This window comes from Cryptomeria japonica, chromosome 2, assembly GCF_030272615.1.
Source record: "Cryptomeria japonica chromosome 2, Sugi_1.0, whole genome shotgun sequence".
Lineage (NCBI taxonomy): Eukaryota > Viridiplantae > Streptophyta > Pinopsida > Cupressales > Cupressaceae > Cryptomeria > Cryptomeria japonica.
The window spans coordinates 85,678,678-85,698,054 of NC_081406.1; the positions used below are offsets into that span (position 1 = coordinate 85,678,678).

Here is a 19,377-nt window from a genome sequence, read left to right on the forward strand (position 1 = left end):
TGATTCCCAAGACAGGGTAAGGATCAGCGTCCCGTAAACTTTGAGGGCATGGTCCCAAGATATGGTAAGGGCTTGGATCCATAAACTTTGAGGGAGCCTATTGTATTTTGGTCTCTAAGCGCTTTGGTAACATTGATATCATAGACATCCTCTTCTTCCTTAGAACTGAAGTAGTAACATAGGTTGACACTTGCATTTAAGAAATATGGATGATAAAATTAATTATCTATTATTGTAGATGAACAATTTACTTATTAATAATTTGGCAGCTAGTTTTTGACCCTTATTTTCCAGATCTAGTTTTTTCAATGCCCTTCAAGTTAATAGAAATGTCGAGTTCAAAAGTGGATGTTGATACTTTTTTAAATATCTAAAAAGAAAAATGGAGGGACAAAGCAAGTTTCGAGATTATAACGATTTTAAAAGAATCCAAGCCATGTCCCACATGATCAACCTGTAATGTCCCCTACTAGATTTAGGCCTGTTTTAACCATAATTAATCTATTTCAATATACTTATGACTTAAACTAAATTGATTAGGAGACAAATCTATCTTAACATGAATCAAATCTGTGATATTCCATAGTTCAATTGAATCGCCAATGGAGTTTGGGGCATGAAGAGAATTTTTTATTTTTTTATAAAATTTGGCTTCCTGTAGAAATTAAATTTGGTTTTATTGTAAAGAAAATTGAAGCTAACAAGTAGAATCAGGTTACTATGCTTCTTCACTCACTTTGTGATATGTCACAATGCTAGATAAATGGATATATCTGAATTTTGTAATAGGCTTTCTGAATTAATCTGCGATAATGGTAATTAAAAACATTAATCATATGTTAATTCAGGAAACTTATTACAAAAGAAATGCTGTACAGATTTTTGGTTCATCTTCAGAGATATTGCTCTTTTTCAAATGATTTCTCATATTCAATAAAATTTGTGCTTGGCTTCAATTCAGCAGGTGTTGTTTACTTGTAAAAGTTTTAAATATTTTTAATTTGTATGACTTGATTAGTTGTTTGGCTTCAATTCAGCAGGTGTTGTTTACTCGTAAAAGATTTAAATATTTTTAATTTGTATGACCTGATAAGTTGCTTGGCTTGACATATTCACAGCTTTTGGATAGATGTTTAAAATCACCACTTCTACCAGCATATTTAGCCGCAGCATTTGCAAAGAAGCTGAGTAGATTAGCGCTTTACACACCTCCATCAGGTTCACTTCTTGTGATTGCATTGATTCATAATCTTCTTCGAAGGCATCCTTCAATTAATTGTTTGGTGCATTGGGTATGTTCTCTAATAACTTTATTATAAGTTTTCTATGTTAGTGCCGTTGTGTTTCTGAGATGAGAATAATATTAAAATTCTGTTGTTGTCTGTAGACACTAAAGAAATACAATTTTATTTTTGACTTGATTGAGTAGACAATGGTGATTCTATTGTAAGTAGAATAACACAGTCAACCAGGGGGACTGTTACAAAATATTTGGTCAATGTTTCATTGTTTTAATTATTTTCCTCTAGTGCAAAGAATAGTGGATCTTACAAAAGTAAGGCAGTCTTAATATTATGCAGTTTGACAGGAGCAGAGATCAAGTTTTTGTGGGAAATTGAAAAATGTTCTCTCTGATTAGTCATAGAAATTAGAATTAATGGGTTTCATAAAACAAGTTAGGTTTTGTTAGGTGAAGTTATTGCTGTTTGAAGATTGAATTGTTCACACTACATCAATGCATGTGGGGTTTCTGGATCAGTTTGTGTAAGAAAATTAGAATCCAACATTTTGCTTTTTAGTTTTTACTGCTGGACCAATTATCAGTTTTGATTATGCTGTGGCTGATGCTAAGGAGGAAACATGTTGCCATTTGTATACGGATATATAGTGCCACATACAATTCTCATTTAGGCTTAAGTAAATTAAAATTTCATGTCATCATCTAGAATGTGATTAATGTCATCTTGGTGATAGGGAAACTTTAATATACTTTATTTGTTATGCTCATAGGTTGACTTTTTTTCTCAATTTGAGTAGAGTTCATGTATTTTGAAAGGAATCACTCTTTTCAAGACTTCAAGAATGTAGTTTTGGTTGCAAATCGCATAATTAATGACCTTGCCCAGTACTATTGTGCAAGAAATCTAGAGTGAATTGTATGGATAGCTATGTAGCCAATGACACATTAGAGGGCAGGAGGCCTTGATGATGCTCTTGGGTGAGATCCTGTGCTAGCTCGTTCAATCCATTCAGTATCCAAGTTGGCCTCCTCCATGATGTCAAAATCATTAGGCTCAAGCAAATTATCATCATCATCAACAACAATCCACCTAGACTTTGGATCAGTCTTGTTGAGGTTAATTGGCTTTTCCTGAATAGTTCCTGATTTTGCCCATTTAGAAATTAGTCTTTGCCTTAGAAGTGAAAAATCAATGAATACAATTTCAATTGACTACAAGTAAATTAAAATTCTTACCTTGAGCTTTCCTTAGTTTCAAGCAGAGGTTGTGGTGAACAGACACCAAGTCATTCATCCATTGCTGTGTTTGGAGTTTGCGTTTCTTGGAATGTATGTTTTCAAAAACACTCCAATTACGCTCACAAGTAGATGAGCTGCATGGTTGGGTCAAAATGCGTATTGCCATCCATCTAAGTTTTTTGCATTCATGACCACAAAAATCCTACCATTGAGCTGAAAAACACATTATATGGATACGATAGTGTAAGAATATCTTATAATCTTAACAAATTTAACGACCATGTTGACAAAATAAAGAGTGTCAAAAGTTTATAGAGTCTACTTGGTTGGAAGGTCTTTATGCCTTCCAGGGCACCCTTAGAAGAGAGAAAACCCCTTGCCTGCTTGTACATTTGCAACTTTGACATAGCTTCATTAAATTGATCCTGACATGGAAACATTTTGTCCATGCACTTGAAGAAGCCTTGTGAAATCTCAACATCAATATCTTTGTAATGTCCCTACTTTGAAATATAATTTAATAATAATAACAATAATAATAATAAAATTAAAATACAAAAGAATAAAAATAAATAAATAAAATTAAAATATAAAAGAATATAATTAAATATAATTAATTAAATTTAATTAAGTTAATGAATGGTCAAAAGACATGGAAGGAAAAGTTGTGACTCCCTCAACAATGAGATATAAAAGGGAGAAGAGAACCTCATTTGAGAGAGGGATAACTTGAAAATCAGAATTGCAAATCTGATTTAAATAAGAAGTGCAGATCTGATTATGAAAGGTTGTGTCCCTTTCAAAAGGCAAAAATAATGAAGAGTTGCACTCTTTCAAAGGGTGCTAATGGTGAAAGGGTGTGTCTCTTGCCAAAGGGCATACATGATGAAGAGGTGTGACCTCTCCCTCACATTGAGAGACATAAAGGAGAGGAATTAAAAGGATCCAGTGAGATCACTAGAGAGATAGAAAGGAAAGAAATCAAAAGGATCCAGTGAGATCACCATCGATTAGACCAGATCAAATCAGATTAGAACTGTTATTAAGTTACAGGCAATAACATCCTTGCTCTTGGTGGTATGCATGAGGATGTGCTTAATACATGATGCTTGATAACGTTCTTATTTAGAATTTAATAGTAATATTAATATAGAGTGCAATATGTATGACAATCATACTTAATTTTATATATATTCATAATACATGAGAAGTTAGTATACTTATAGTCTAAATCATGTTATTACTATTAGTATTTAAGAAGATGGGGATGAGATGTTTTAAAGAGGGGCTTTCTAAATCCAAGCAATAGGTTAAGTCCCAAGATAGGGTGGGGATTAGCGACCCATAAGCCTGGAGGGTATAGACCCAAGATAGGTAAGGGCTTGGATCTGTAAACTTTGAGGGAACCTATTGTATTTGGTCTCTAAGCGCTTTGGTAACATACATAGACCCTTCTCCCTTAAAACTGAAGTAGTAGCAGGGTTTGATATCTATATCAAGAACTATGAATAATGAAATTAATCATCTAATGAGGAAAATAAATAAGCACTTGTTAAGGACTAATAAACTGAAGAATATCAATGACTGGCTTCATGATTAGTCTCTCAATCAATTTTAGTATATTGAAATAGATTAACTATGTTAATCAGGTAGGGGACATTACAATCTCTGAATGGAGTCTTGTAGAACAACGATGGATTGAGAGAGTATCCTACAACATGGAGAGGAAAATGTATCTATTCATCACATCTCCCATTAATTATGTCCCACAAAGACATATACACACCCTTGTTATTTTCCATCCTACTCATCACCTCCTCAACCCTATCCATGGCCTCATACAAATATCCCATGGGAGATTTTCCTTCATCCACTAGTCTCCAAGACTTTAACTAGAGGCTTTGGGAATTCTACAATTTGTTCAACTGCATCCCAAAAACTGGCAGAACACATGTACTTTGCCACTTCTATGCCATCTGTTTGATTTGTGAAGCCATAATCCATCACTCGCTTGAAACAAATATTTCTCCGAAATTCATTTTTTGTTGTCATAGAGTCTATGCCACTCTTGGTCGAGCGAGCTCCTTGGCCCCTATGAAAGAGCACATTATAGACAAAATCCTTGTGCGATTATAGATAAATTTGGTAACCTTGCAAGCCTTCCACAATACCTCCTTAACCCACTCATTTTTTTCAATGTCCTCAAGGGTTAGATGAAGGCAATGTACTACACATGGGATAAAAAACATTGAGGGGTATATGTCTGTTTGGAGTCTCCTAGCAGAAACACAAGTATCAACATTGTCTGCGATAAATTGAACCACATTTTGTGGCCCTACATCGATGACTACCAAATCATACATCTCGAACAATGCAGTTGTAGAGTTGATTATATTTGATGCATCCACATATTTCAAAAACATAGTGCCAATATCACAAGACACAAGGAAGTTAATGAGGGTTCGGTTCCTTCTATCTATCCATCGCTTTGACATAATGGTACAACCACTTGTAGCTCACTCTAATGGATGCTCTTTAACAACATCTTGAACATCCTATATTGCTTCTTTGAGCATACCAATCCTCAATGTCTTGTAATATGGGGCTTGAAACCCAAGGCTTGCAACTGCAATAACACCCACCATACCTTCTCAATATTGAGATTTGGTAGCATGGAATGGGAAGCTAGAGGAGTACCAAAATTTGTAATTGCCTTCTTTGCTTGTTCATGGAAATTATTTTTCCATCTTGTACTCTAAAAAGTCGTGTGGGCTTCAGATGTAGTACAAGGTTGGAAAAAATCATTAATGTTTCCTCCTCCTGTGTTTTGTCTACGTGTGTAGAAGGAGGTATTGACCCAGATTTCATGAAACCCCCTTGTTCACCATCCTCCTCACCCAAATGATTCCTCCTAACATATGCAGAACTAGAACCTATTTCAAGCCCAATTCTCGCCTTTTTGGCCTTACTCTTAGCAATCCCATCAAGAGTTTGTTTTGCTTGATACTTGATATCTTTAGGGCACTTTGGGCAAATTGGTTTAGCGTTATTTCTTTGTTCTTTTGTCAAATGCCATTTGAAACGATAAATTACACCAGTGATATCATTTAGACACCAATTGCATTAAAAAACATTAATTAAATTAAAAAATATTCAAATTTTTAATTAATATCAATAAAGTAGTTAATATTTTTTATACAAAAGTTTTCTTAAAAAAAATTAATTTTTAATCAAAAGAAAAGGTTTATTTTTCATGAAATTTTGTGAAAGATAATAATAAAAAAAATTAAAAAAATAAAAAAATATATAATTTTTTAATGAATATTAATAAAATCGTTTATATTTTTCATACATAGGCTTTATTAAGAAAACCAATTTTTAATCAAAAGAAATTTGATAAACATAAATTTTTGTTTCATAAAATTTTGGAAATGAAAAAAGACTAATGGCAAATATCATAAATACCTATTTCTGTAGATGTGAAAAACCTCTTTTGGTTGTTTGGCAATTTCTAATTGTTCATGTTGTCAAATCTTTGAACCAACTTTCTATTCTCTGGCAATGGCATGCGACCTAGCTTTCTAATGTCTGGCAATGGCACACAATCTAGCTTTCTGTTCTCCGGCAATGGCGCACGACCCAACTTTGTGGCAATCTCTCATCATTCACATTGACAAATTTTTGCCTTCGAAACCCTTCTTGCTCCTCCACATTGTTGTTGATGACCAGAAGGTGTCAACGATGCATTTAAATTTTTTTTGCGTTTAACAGGTTTTTGGTGTTTTTGCGGGCTATTTTTCTGTGCACATATTTAATTGGTGATTAATCGCTCAATTTTTATCTGATTTCTTTCATGATTATACACAATAAAAATCATTGAAAATGTTGACCGATTTTAACATGATTTTTAGGGAAAAATCAGCAGTGCTGGTGTTTAATGATTAATCTCGACTAATCTCTATTTTTCGCAGAGTTTTGCTTCTTTGGTCCATGCAACCTTAAGCACCCTTACTGCCATGGAATATAGAAGTAAAATCTGAATAATTTAGACCAAGTTTAGAGAGAATGACTAAGGATCAACAAAATGTTTTCTTTCTCAGTTCCACATTGCCTTGATTGTAATATAAAGGATTTAAACTTAGTGAAGAAGTCCTCAATAGTGTCAAAGCTGCTAGGGCTGAAACTGATGAGCTCATTCTTCAATTGATCCCCCCTCATGGTATCCTGTTATTAAAAAAACTAGCCAATGTAGTCCAAATCAGATTTGGTGAATCCAATGACTCAATATGGAAGAATAGGTCAGACTATACAGATAAGCACAAAAAGCCACATGTTATATCACATCTGGTGTTCCACTTAGTTTTCTTTGCATGTAGAGGAGGCTCTACTTTTATAGCCATAGTAATTATGAACAGTCCTTTTTTCTTTTAACATGATTAGCATTTTAGATTTTCATTGAAAGAAATTATATAGAGTAAGACGAGGAATTGACAATTGATCCACAGTGTTGAAAGAAAGTGTAAGGGTGTAGAAAAAGAAGATCTCACAATTGTAACCCCGGTTACTGATTGGTGCATTGACCCTTCAACAATTACAAAGTTTGCCATTGATGCATTTTATGCACCTCATGTTGGTTGTACCATTCCTTGTTGGAAGTTTTGTGGGCAAAATTTTCAAGTTTGGTTTTAATATGCTGTTTGGGAATGCCATTATTGTTTACATTTGCAGGCGTACAACTGTTTTTAGTGCAGATTTAAGTTGTTGGAGGTTGTATTCTGACCCTATTGCTAGCCATACTTGCTAGCTTGGCATAGGAATTTCCAAGTCGAGTCACTGCCCTTCTTATGGGTTGCAGGTGCCTAAATCCTTTGAGGGTAGTTGCACTTGTTTTGAGTTGTACTTTGATGTTGGACATTTATTTAAATTTACTTTATGTTATTTAATGTATACTGAGAGGATGTTTGAGATGGCTTTCAGATCTTTAAACTAATCGAATTTCAGTGATAAGCAGTTTTCAGTGTGCTTTCAATGTGTGTTCAGTTTGCTATGATATCATTTAGAGTGAGGTTGATGAAGTTTGAAGTGATATTCAATCCTATTGCTTGTTGTTCAGAATTGTAGTAGCTTATTTCCAGTGCATTTCATATTTGTACGAGCAACCATATTCATCATCATTAAGGTATATTGTTTTCGTTTAAAGCTGCTTGGTTTATTCATGATTTAGGGTAAAGTTTGAAAATTGGGCTTGGACTTGGACTCAGCTTGGCAGCCCAAAATTTTGACTCAGATTTGGGACTTGGCACAGACTCGGCAAAAAATTCAGCATGTACTTGGCCAAAATAAACCTCATAATTACACAAAAAAGAATCAATGCATTTAGAGAACATACAAGTCTAATTTGACTATTAATTTTTCATAATATAAACATTACACCTCTCATATGACCCGCAAACTCTGAAAATTTGAAATTTCAGTCGCTATGTCTGTTAAGTTCATGTGTTAGAGGAGTCGAGGTGCAGAACTCGAGAGTCTGAGCCGATGATTCAGGAGTTTTGGAGCAGGACTTGGCCGAGTACTTGGGCAGACTCAGCTCAAGAGTCCTAGTCAACTTGCCTAGGCTGCTCTGAAGACTCACGAGTTGGGCGAGTCTTGCCTAGTACTTGCTAAGTCCTCAAACCTTGATTTAAGGTATCGTTGGGGGTGTTTCAGCAGTTTAGTTTTATATCAGAACTTGTTATAAGTAGCCATCCTCCTATTATTGTGATTATGATGCATTTGTTCTAACTTGTACATGCTTCAGATAGTCATATCGCTAAATGCTCTCTCTTCCATTCATTTACATTGTAACACTGGATGGTAGTACCAGTAGTGAAATTATTTGGGTTTATTGCTGATATTTACCCGGCTAAATAAGTGGTTTGTTGTAATTGCCCACCACTAGATAAGTGAAGGAGTTTGCTTTTCATTTTAGTTTGTACAAGTTTTCCCAATGCAAGTGGATGCGCCCAAAATTGTTATTTACTTTCAATTTAAATAAGCTTTCCCACTAAAAAGTGAATGTGCCCCTAAGCTTTCCCATGAAAGTGGAAGTGCCATTGTATTTCATGTTGAATAAGTGGAAGTTTAACATTTTGTATTGCATATGCATCCATCTAAATAAGTGGTTTGGCCAGCTTGCCACCTGATGCTTTCCTTCCAACAATTTATTTCTATTTAGTTGCTTTTTGGAACATCGTATGCTCCACCTTTCCCTTCTTGGGATTTGGGTAATTAGAAAGTTGAAAGGAAGTTGCTATACACTTCATTTCAGCTGAAAGCTAATGTATTTTAAAAATAAAATAAAAATAATAATGGTTTTTACACACTAATGAGAAGCTAATGAGTTTTTCATAGTCTAGGAAGACAATCTAATGCTTGACTGGTCATATTGGTTTACCATGTGAAGCACTTCATATAAATAGAGCTATACATTTATTTCTCAATTTGGTCTGTATTGTGCTTCATATTTGTTTAGTCCTTAATGTAAGGTTGGTGAACGAACAGATAACACAGTGTTTTCCACACGTACCAAATACTCATGTAACAAAACAGTAAATAATAATGATACCAGTTAGACCAAAAGAGTTATATCTTTATTGAAGTGTTCAGAATGTCCATACATAATCTCCCCTGCCGAGGTTCCATCTAAACAATATATAGACCCGACAGTTGGCCAAGTTGTCAACCATCACCAACTCCCAACTACCCGACGAGAACCTCTCGACGACGCAATATAACCATAAACACAATTATAACTATTTTTCTTCCTAACATAAGCTATTTACCCCTAACATTAGCCCCCCCCCCAAAAAAAAACGTAGTCGTCTTCCAGACGACTAAGACAATAAGAGCTGAAATATAAAACATAAACTAGGACCAAGAAGAGGGAGGAGGCGTCCCTGTAGTGGCCGGAGAAGAAGGTTGCTGTCCGGTGTGAAGTCTTAAGTTCTTTTCTGCCAGCAACTGTCGTTCCCGTGCCTTCTTTACCATGTGGGCAGCTTCCAACAGTTTCTTATCTTTTTGTTCCGTCTGCGAGGTATCGTATTGGCACCTCCAACCCTTGCCTCATCTTTCCCCGCTAGTACCGTACAGGCACCTGGCGTACCAGTTCATGTTGGTACCGTACCTGTTCCTGCTGGCATAGTACCAATTCGTGCTAGTACCGTACCAATACTTGTTCCTGCTTGTATCGTACCAGCACCTGTTGGTACCATACCAGCACATACTGGTACCATACCAGTTCATACTACTACCGTACCAATACCTAATGGAATTGTACCAGTACATGTTGACACTGTACCTGTACATGTTGGTACCGGCACCTACTAGAACCGTACCAGTACTTGCTGATTTTGTACCAGTACCTGCTGGTATAGTACCAATGTCTGTCGTAAGGAACTTGAGTCTGCCATACCAATTCCCTGCTCCATCGTTATGTCTTTTCTTGGTACGGCCTCTCCTGCCATTGTTTGGTCTATCGTATTGGTAACCTCCGTGGCTTCTGTTGCAAGTACAACCAAGCTGATCTGTGGTAATGATATCCGCCGCTGTGCTAGTGGTTCCCCTTCGTTGATTTTTCGGAACAGTACCCCTACAGGTCGTACGTCTCCCACGAGGCTGGCCATTGGAAGTGCTTCCTGCAGTACCAAGTGTGCTGAATATTAAAATTTTAGAGGTGTGAACTTTACCCTTGTACTCTTCCATTGTTCCTCTGTGAGGTCATCCCTGCATGCCAAATCCATCAGCCATTTCATTTTTTCCTTGGTGAGCTTCTTGGTTGGTTTCGTTGTAGATGCCCCCTTCTCCGGTATGCCAAATACCCTCCCTAAGTCCTCTGGTTTGAATGAAGCTCGTACCGTGCATCCTTGGAACTGAATAATGGAAGCCCTTTCCTGCGGGTTGTATCCAGATACCATAGTCCGCAACACTGGCTCAAAATCCTTGATGTTAAATGTGGGCATCTGGATGGCATGGTCCACCTGAGCTTTTCTGAGGGAATCCTTTATCACATGGTCGGGGGAAGTTTCCTCCCACTAGGTACAACATTCACTGCCAGTCACACTCTCAAAGGCTACATTGTCCGCCGTGATCCCCTCTGGATCCTTCTGCACTTTTGGCTTGATTTTGGCCTTGTTGCTGCTGGCTGGATCTGTAGTTGTCATGGTTGCGCTGCAACTGTTTTGTCCTGTTTTCTTGTCTTTCTCCCGTCATTGGCCATTATTATAACGGTCTGCCAGTGTGACTCGCCAATTGGCACAGACCATTATACTAGTTGCTGCCTCTCCACTGTACGGATTGGTCCGTACACTTCCTTCTCCTCACCGTACAACCTCTTCAACTTTTGCAAACTCTGCAAATAACTCTGTATGGATGGCACAAATTTTTCAACAAATGGTTTCAATTTTTATGTGTCTGTTCCTTGCGTGTATGAACTTGCCTGTGTCGGCCTCCGCATGGTACCGTACGGTCTTCTTCTTCCCGTCCGTACATTCTTCTCCTCTGCGTCGACAGTCGTACGCTGCTGTACAGACTTCTCAACTCGCCATACGGTCTGCAATGTACCCCGTACGAACTACTCTGTTCTGATTGTCGTACGTTGTGCTGTAAATTTCATACGTTGTACGGATTGGTTCGCTGTGATCGGCACAAACCGTACGGATTAGGTGTGATCGCCGTACATCATACGGTGCATTGTTCTGTTGTCGTTGTACATTGTACGAGATGTTTCGTTGTACCTTGCTCGCCTTGACTTCTGCTATGTTCGTACGCACAATCCGTACACCATACGAATTCGATGCTTGGTCTTCAGGTGCCTCTGTTCGGGCAATCCGTACTCCATACGGATCAACCATTGGTTCCTTCCACGCCTCCCCATGCTCGTTCGTACGTTCAGTCCGTACGTTGTATGAATTTAATCTCTCCTTTGTGCCTGGCCATGCAAATCCTTGTCTTCTTCTTCTCGATTTCGTCCTGTTGCCAAGTCTGCTTCGATTTCTTCTCTTCAATTTACTAAGGTGCCCCATTAATTTCCTCTTTGCAGTAGGTTTATCTCGTTCAAACCGGTGTGCTGGTGTGACATCCACCCGTGCCATCCCTTCTTGCTACCTACCGTACTCTAGGGGAAATGACTACTCTTCCGTACCGCCGCTTGATTCCCCAATCTTGCATATTTGCAGCATGTGGCACTCCGGGTGGAAGACCTCGTAGTCCTCCATCTGCCAATGGAAGAGTCCGGCCAATGAACTAGTTCCATCTTCAGAGCATCCGTCCAATTCCAACACTCCTTCCTCGTTGGGTTCCTTCCCTCCTCTGTCTCCTTTGGAACCCCACTCCCATCTATTTGAATCCTCCGAGTCGGAGTCGGATGACGTGAGCTCTTCACTGACGGACTGATTCCTTAGGTCGATTACATATTTATGACCGTCACTCTCAATTGAGAGTGTATTCTTCTTCCAGTTATGATTGTCTCTAGCCATGATCAGCCATCCCCTTCCCAGGAGGGTGTCGTATGCTTTTCTTTCCAGTGGGATGACTACGAAGTCCAGAAGGAATCGTTGTGTCCCGATCACTACCTTTTGTGCCATGAGAGTACCGAGAGGTTTGATACCGTGTTGGTTTGCACCGACGAGATGGAATGTTAGTGGCTAGAGAGCAGGCTTGCCAAGGCTTCTCCACGTTTCCTCCGGTAGTACGTTGACTCCGGACCCGCCATCCACAATGGTGTTTGTGAGCTTTTGTCCCATTATGTCCATCTCCACCACGACAGGTTTTCGTCCAATGCTTACCGTGATCAGTATAAGGTTCATGGCGTCCGTACCAGGTTCCTTCACTGGAGCCGTACTATGTGGTTCTGTGATCGTCCGGTGTTCTTGGCCGACGGTGGTGTCACCGACTGCATTCGTCAAGGCCATCCTCAACTGTGGCATGGTCTGTAGAAGGTCGGATACCTGTTCGGGTATTGTGGTTTGTAACATCTGCTTAATGATAGTTTTCTCTGGTCCTGACCAGAGTGGTGCACTGGCAGCCGAGTGTGAGGCCCTCTGCTCTTCTGCCATCGCCCGCTCGATATCTGCCCTGGCGTCCTGGAGTCTTTCCTTCTCCGTGCGAGGGTCAGGATACATCGCTTTTTCGTTTTTCAATCTTGTGATTGCCAATACACCTTCCCTCAATCCTTCCACCTCCAACATATTCACCCTTTTTTGCCTCGGATAGTCTATGCCCTCGTGATTCCCTGGACCGCACCATTTGCACATCAAACTTCCTGCGTCACCCCCGTTTTGACATTCTTGCACAAAGTGACCCCATTCGTTGCACTTTCTGCATTGAATCATGGGTCGTCCCTTCGTGTCATATTGAATTCTACTCCTTGGCGTGTTATTATTGGACCTGTTGTTACCCCGCCGATTGTTTCTGTACCCTCTAGGAGAGGCATTAGAGTTTGCTGCCGGCTTCGGAGGTGTCGCTGGCGGTGTGACTTGGTCGGGTTGGGCGTAGACCATTTGTGTGCTCCGTGTTTTCAAGTTGTACGAGCATTCCTAATGGAATGTCCCATTACTTGGCAGATGTCATAGAAGACCTTGCGGGGACAACTCCCCTTAGTGTGTCCTTCTGTCTTGCAGTCGGTGCACCATAGCTCCTTTCCTTCCCTACCACCTTCTTTGTCAGCCTTTAGTTCTTTCATCATCCTCATCATATCCCTTCAGAGTGCTTGCACGGTTTTGGACTCCCCATCACTGTCTTCATCCGTACGATCACCATCGCTCACCCGACGCTTCCCTCGGGATGTCTTATTTTCGCTTTCAATATCCATGGCATGGTTGTATGCTTCATCGTACGAGGGCGGGGGGACCGCCTTCATCTTCCGTATGAGGGATGGTACCAATCCTTCAACAAACCATCTCTTCTTGAGGCCATCAGTCGATTGGTTCTCCATTTTGTTGAGCAGTTCCCTTAGCCTTCTACTATATGCCCGCATGCTTTCTCCTTTTCCTTGCTTGGTATTGTAAATCTCCGCCACAATTTCATTGTCGTCCCGTAGGAGTTTGAACTCCTCTTTGAAAGCCTTCTTTAGACTGTTCCAGGACGTTTTATACTGGGAATCCAGGTCCGTATACCAGTGAATAGCTATTCCTCACAGAGTGGCTGGAAATGCCTTCAACCAATAATCCTGGTCGTCTTGGCCATTTGCCTCCCAAATGGTCAGGCATGTCTTACAATGCTGTACGGGGTCCTCCGACCCGTCGCCCATGAATTTTGGAAGCTTTTGTTTCTCCAGGGTGTGTGCCATTGTTCTTGCCTGGAGGGTTTTATGTAGTGCTTGGAAGTGACTATATGCCGGAAAGGTATTATGTGTCCGGGAGGTACTGTACGCTCTTGGTTTGGTTGGGCCCCTATCTGCAGGACTTTGGTCACCCTCGCTCCTATAGTCCCTCCTTCCCGGGGTATCTGGATCCGACCCTCCTATTTTGATGCCCTCTGACAAGGACAAATTCCTGATGCCAGATAATGTTGCTTCAAAAATAGTGGCGATCTCTTCGTGCAGGTCTTGTACCGCCTCCTCTCCTTGTTCAGAATATTTTGATGGGCTGCTTTGCGACTCGGCTTCGGAGTCCTCTTCACTTGACGTCGAGTGTGGGGCTTGGTCGGCAAGATCTTCCTCCGCTATGTCTGGAAGTGGCAGGTTCTTGGTGATCTCGACCAACTCCTTCCATGTACATGGCCTTTGTCTCTCCCGACTATGACTCCGACTTCTGCTGCGTTTCTCCGGGCTCTTTGAGTCAACAACCTCCCTTAGCTGTCGTCTCCGGTCGACCTGTTCTTTTATGCAGAGAGATCTCCGTACAGTTCCCTCGTCTACTCCTTCGGTGGTAGTGGTACGTTTGTCCTTGTTTGGCCGTAGGGGCATCAAGTACCAGAGGTACAACGTCGACTAGCCTCCCTCTCCTCTTCCTCCCTACGGCTCCGCTCCTCGTACCTTCAGAGCACTTGCTGCCGATGGAGTTCTCGTGCAGTTTCCTCCCTTCGGTCTTGAAGTGCAATCAGATTTTTGGCAAGTAAGCTTGGAATACTTCTGAGTAGGTCAAAGACGGGAGTGCTGACGATGAGTTCACCACGTACCGTGCCTTCCGAGAGGACTCTCTCTCGAGCCTCTCTCTGCACTTATTGCGTGACCGACATGTCCCACAACTCTACCAAGTCCGTCGTCATCTGATCCTCTCATGCCTCTTCCGTGGTACTCTCTTCGTGCGTGTCGCTATCCACGACAATTAATTGCTGGTCGAATGGTCGGCCCATTAATTCCCGCCACCTGCCGCCATAGTTATCTCCAGGTTCGTTCAGGCAACGGTGCCAAAATGTTTAGTCCTTAATATAAGGTTGGTGAACGAACAGATAACACAGTGTTTTCCACACGTACCAAATACTCATTTACCAAAACAGTCATACATCACAGCATAAATAATAATGATACCAGTTAGACCAAAAGAGTTATATCTTTATTGAACTGTCCAGAATGTCCATACATAATCTCCCTTGCCGAGGTTCTATCCAAACAATATATAGACCCGACGGTTGGCCAAGTTGCCAACCATCACCAACTCCCAACTACCCGACGGGAACCTCTCGGTGACGCAACATAACCATAAACACAACATAAACACAATTATAACTATTATTGTTACTAACATAAGCTATTTACCCCTAACAATATTCATTTATGCAAGTATTAGTCTTATTGGATAAAGGAGCAGACATTTGTGTCATTGCCTAGATAAGTTTGGTCAATTCATAAAGAGCTAATGATGGTGAATATCTCGTGACAACTACACTAGGGACCAACTACATTAATGCCCTAAGATTCAAATGTTGGGAGGAGAACACAATGTGTTTAGGATCAAGATACGAGATGATGAGATTGGTGAAACAAAGGAAACAAAGAAGTCTATATGAGAATATTTCATTGGTATAATTAGATTGGAATTGAAGCAAATTTTGGAGCCAACATGTGTGTAGGAGTCAACACGAGAATATGCAATTGACTATGAATGTTCAAGGGTGTACAAAAGAAGAGTGGGTCAGGGTTGCCAGGGAACTCCCTTTTCTCAAAGAAGGGTGTGTTGGTCCTGTTGATCAAGTTTGGTTGGAGGAAAGAACTGAATCTCTAAGGCACCTCCTTTAGATGACAAAATATTAATGTTGAAACGGAGTTCAAGGACTTATTCCTGGCAAACAAAAGTAGTAGGCATACAAGAGCAATCTTCATGGCATTGAAGAATTGCTCATTGAAGAGGAAACCAATTCTAAGACATTTGGAGAAACCCTTGCAACATGAAGAGAACTTTAATGTGGTATTGGTTGTGTCCTAATTATTGTGGTTTCTAGACGGGTTGAGGGTCTGGATGTTTTTGGAAGTGGTCAAGAAGCAAAGGAGTATATAGAGTAGAATTTTTGCAGGGTAAGGCTTCAGATGTTATAATTAAATCAAGGAATGATTGACCTTGCAACAAGTTTGAATGTTGAGACGTAGAAGTTGCCAAAGTTCAATAGCAATGGTTTTGGAGACCTTGTAGAACATGTATTACAATATAGATTGCAATTGGGCAGACACATTAGATATATGTCTTGAGATATTTTGCAACCACAATATAAGGAGTGGCAATATATTGGTATGCGAATTTTCTTGATACTTAGAAAGAAATGTGAGAGATTAATGAAGGCATTTAAACAAGACTTCAAACTATTGAGGAATGATTATGAGATTGTCATTGAATTCTATAATACTCAAAGTGTAATCATAACTATGCATGAACCTATAATAGGAGGTTGAAGGAATTATTGAGCATATTGGAGAAGGAATCAACAGTGGGCTAAAAAAGTGATGGTTCATTGAAGTATTGATACCTTGATTGGAAAAGAAGATGAAAATAGTACTTCCATCATCATATGACAATGTGTACAATTGGACCATTAACATAGAGAGTAAAAACAAGACATCCTCCTATTTGAGGAAAGGTGAAGATGATTTTGATTCAAACGATAATTAATTGCGATTCGTATAGGTCCATTATAGAGACATTATGAAAATGATGAAGAGTTGGACATGGAAGAAGGGAAAATACTTTGGTGTTTTAATTGTAAAATGAGTTAGATCAAAACTAATTGTCCCAAGTGATGTTTAGTGAAATTTGTGAAGTTTTGGGCCATTGAATTAAGGATTGGCCATACAATCTAGAAAATTAGAGTGCCCAAATACTATTTACTCAAGCGGAGACATCAACATCCAAATTTGCCTACTAGCGCATCATTTGGAGGATTACTAGAGCCAAAGAGACAATAGGCACTAGAATGTAGGTGGAGATAGAAGATGAATAGTGTATGATGGCCAAGACCGATCAATCATATAGTGTTGGAAGTGCAACATGTGGGCAATTTCATGAGAGATTGTCCTAAAAATCAAGGCACTCCTTGGATTTATTTGCCAATGGTGCAGACTTGACATGAGATGGAGATGGTAATTGTCCAAAGCAAGCCGACATCAATATGATTTGTATTGTGGATGAGGATGAAGTAATTGCAATAACTCATCTTGATCAAGAAAAACAAACCACTTGGATCCATCAATAGAGAAGCAAAGGTTGGTCAAAGCAAGAGTGGAGGTTGGCAGCAAATGACTAGAGAAAGGTGGCCATCCCATGTGGAGGCAACAACTATAAGCAAGCTCAGTTAAGACAATGCTATAGCAAAGCAAGTGTTCCAAACTATAACACTTGTAAGGTAATAGATTTGCTACAAAGCATTTCAAAATTAAAGTAATAACTACAAATGCTTAAATTTCTAATTGTGACATGGGATATACAAACTTTATGCTAGATGATGCAATATTTGGTGAGTGAATCAATTGAAAAGCAAAATGAGCCAATTGTGAAGTGTTCTTTGTTGAGGATTCAAGTGATTAACCTTATCCTATTGGCAATGAATTTAGATGGATGACCATTAGTGGTACACATGGAGATATTAGAAACTACACTCACTAATACTTTTGTTGATGATGAGTTTGATCTAAACGTGTTTCCAAAGGAGACTTGGAAGTCTCTAGTGCCCACTATTTGGCTGTTGACCTTCCAATTGATTAGAGTAGAATAAAACGGTATAATGTTGTTGGCCATCTGCATGGGCTAAAAGGTGATCATTGGCACCCAATCATTCATTTTGAATTTTGAAGTCATCTAATTAAAAAAAAGCCTACTATGCATTATTGGGTTGAGATTGGTCGATAGAAGTCAAGGTCAATCATAATTGGAAGAAGAATCAGTTTATCGAAAATAAAGGGAAAACTTACATCATAGATTTGAAGAAGAATTCAATTGCAAAGAAGCAACTATAGTTGATGGATTATTAGATTTTGATTTTGATGGAGAATGCTTAAAATGGTAGAGCCCAAGGTATCATAGAGTTGCACGTTAAAGGGGTTTTGGATTTATCCTCTTGTTTATAGAGGACAAAACTAGCTCTTTGAGATGCCTCTTCCATTGTCAAATGGAAGTTTGTGAAGTTTTTCAGTTCGATTGGAAGTTAATAGAAATTGAAGAAGGAAAAGGAATAGAACAAGATGATTGGATGAATCTATACATTGAACTTATCCTCAAGAGTTCATGAAATATAAAGTGGATTATGCTAATAAGACGACAAATTGACACATCAATTTGGATTTAAGGAGGGCATGGATAATAAAACATTTTGTTAGTAAATGGCAATTTGGGATTAAAAGGTTATAAGAAAATGTTTATGATTAATTTTTCAAACTTCATTGAAGCATTGATATTTGACTTAACTAATGTTGAAGAAGGCATGATTAAAGATTGATAAATTCATGAAGTTTTTAATCTAAAGTTTGCCATTTCATTGTAACATGCAATTTAGAACTATGCAGAATAAACTATAACTTTTCAACTTGAAACAAAAAGGAAGGAAACACTAGTAGATTTTTTTTAACATTAATTAACTGAAAGGAAACTTGAACTTAAAACTGAAAACTTTAACATTTTAAATTAAATGAAAAGAGAGGTTTAGAAGATACATTATTCCAGATGCCTATATTCCGAACTTTCATAACTTTACCATTAGATCAATAAGGAGGGAAAGTATCATCAGGGCGCTTTTCCGCCCAACCATGAACTTACTAGTCCCTCGTGCCATATCCGACTAGATTGGCCTAACCCTTCGCAGGGAGGTAATGTAAAGTTGAACTCATGCCATCTGAGACTTGGTGTATAATCCTACACAACTCCCTAGTCGGTCATACACTATAGGATAACCCTAACTAGTATGACCTCTGATTGGGGTGTATATCTGGACTCATGAACTGACTGACGATCTTGGTATGAGCACCACCTTGGCCAAAGGTTTTCAATAGATGCAATCACATTTAAGTGTGAAGTCAAAGTTTCACGCTTCTCGGCTGCAACTTAAGGTTCTAGGGCATAGGTCTTGAAACAAGTAAGTTTTAACTTATAGTTGACCATATTTGTGCTCACATAGAGACTCATTGCCACACAATAGTGTTACATGAATTTTAGTTAACAACACTAATTTTCATATGAGATTTATGTTTTATCCTTATCTTAAATCATTGTATAAAGTATTAGAAATATAACTAACACCTAGATTAGGAAAGATAAATTGGCTTAAGCTTCTTTTGTACTCTTAAAGTTTTATATGAGTTTCATGTATGACATGTCTCTGCTGTCATTGCTAAATTTAAGTGCCTTTTTTAATAACTGATATGCTATCTGCATTATGGAGTACTGTTGTTCTGCCCTTGCCTATTTACCTTTCCCAAGCTTTAATCTCAGTTGGTATAA

The 19,377-nt window shown here is 39.0% G+C and overlaps 1 protein-coding gene across 3 annotated transcripts in view; it reads left to right on the top strand.

The window, feature by feature from the left end:
• Positions 1–19,377, top strand: part of LOC131078821 (protein NUCLEOLAR COMPLEX ASSOCIATED 4) — a 142,714-nt gene that overhangs the window by 88,822 nt on the left and 34,515 nt on the right. For all 3 annotated transcript variants that reach the window (XM_058016600.2, XM_058016601.2, XM_058016602.2), the window contains one exon: positions 1,119–1,292. In XM_058016600.2, coding sequence (XP_057872583.2) covers positions 1,119–1,292 — 174 coding nt within the window. The remainder of the gene's footprint in view (positions 1–1,118; positions 1,293–19,377) is intronic.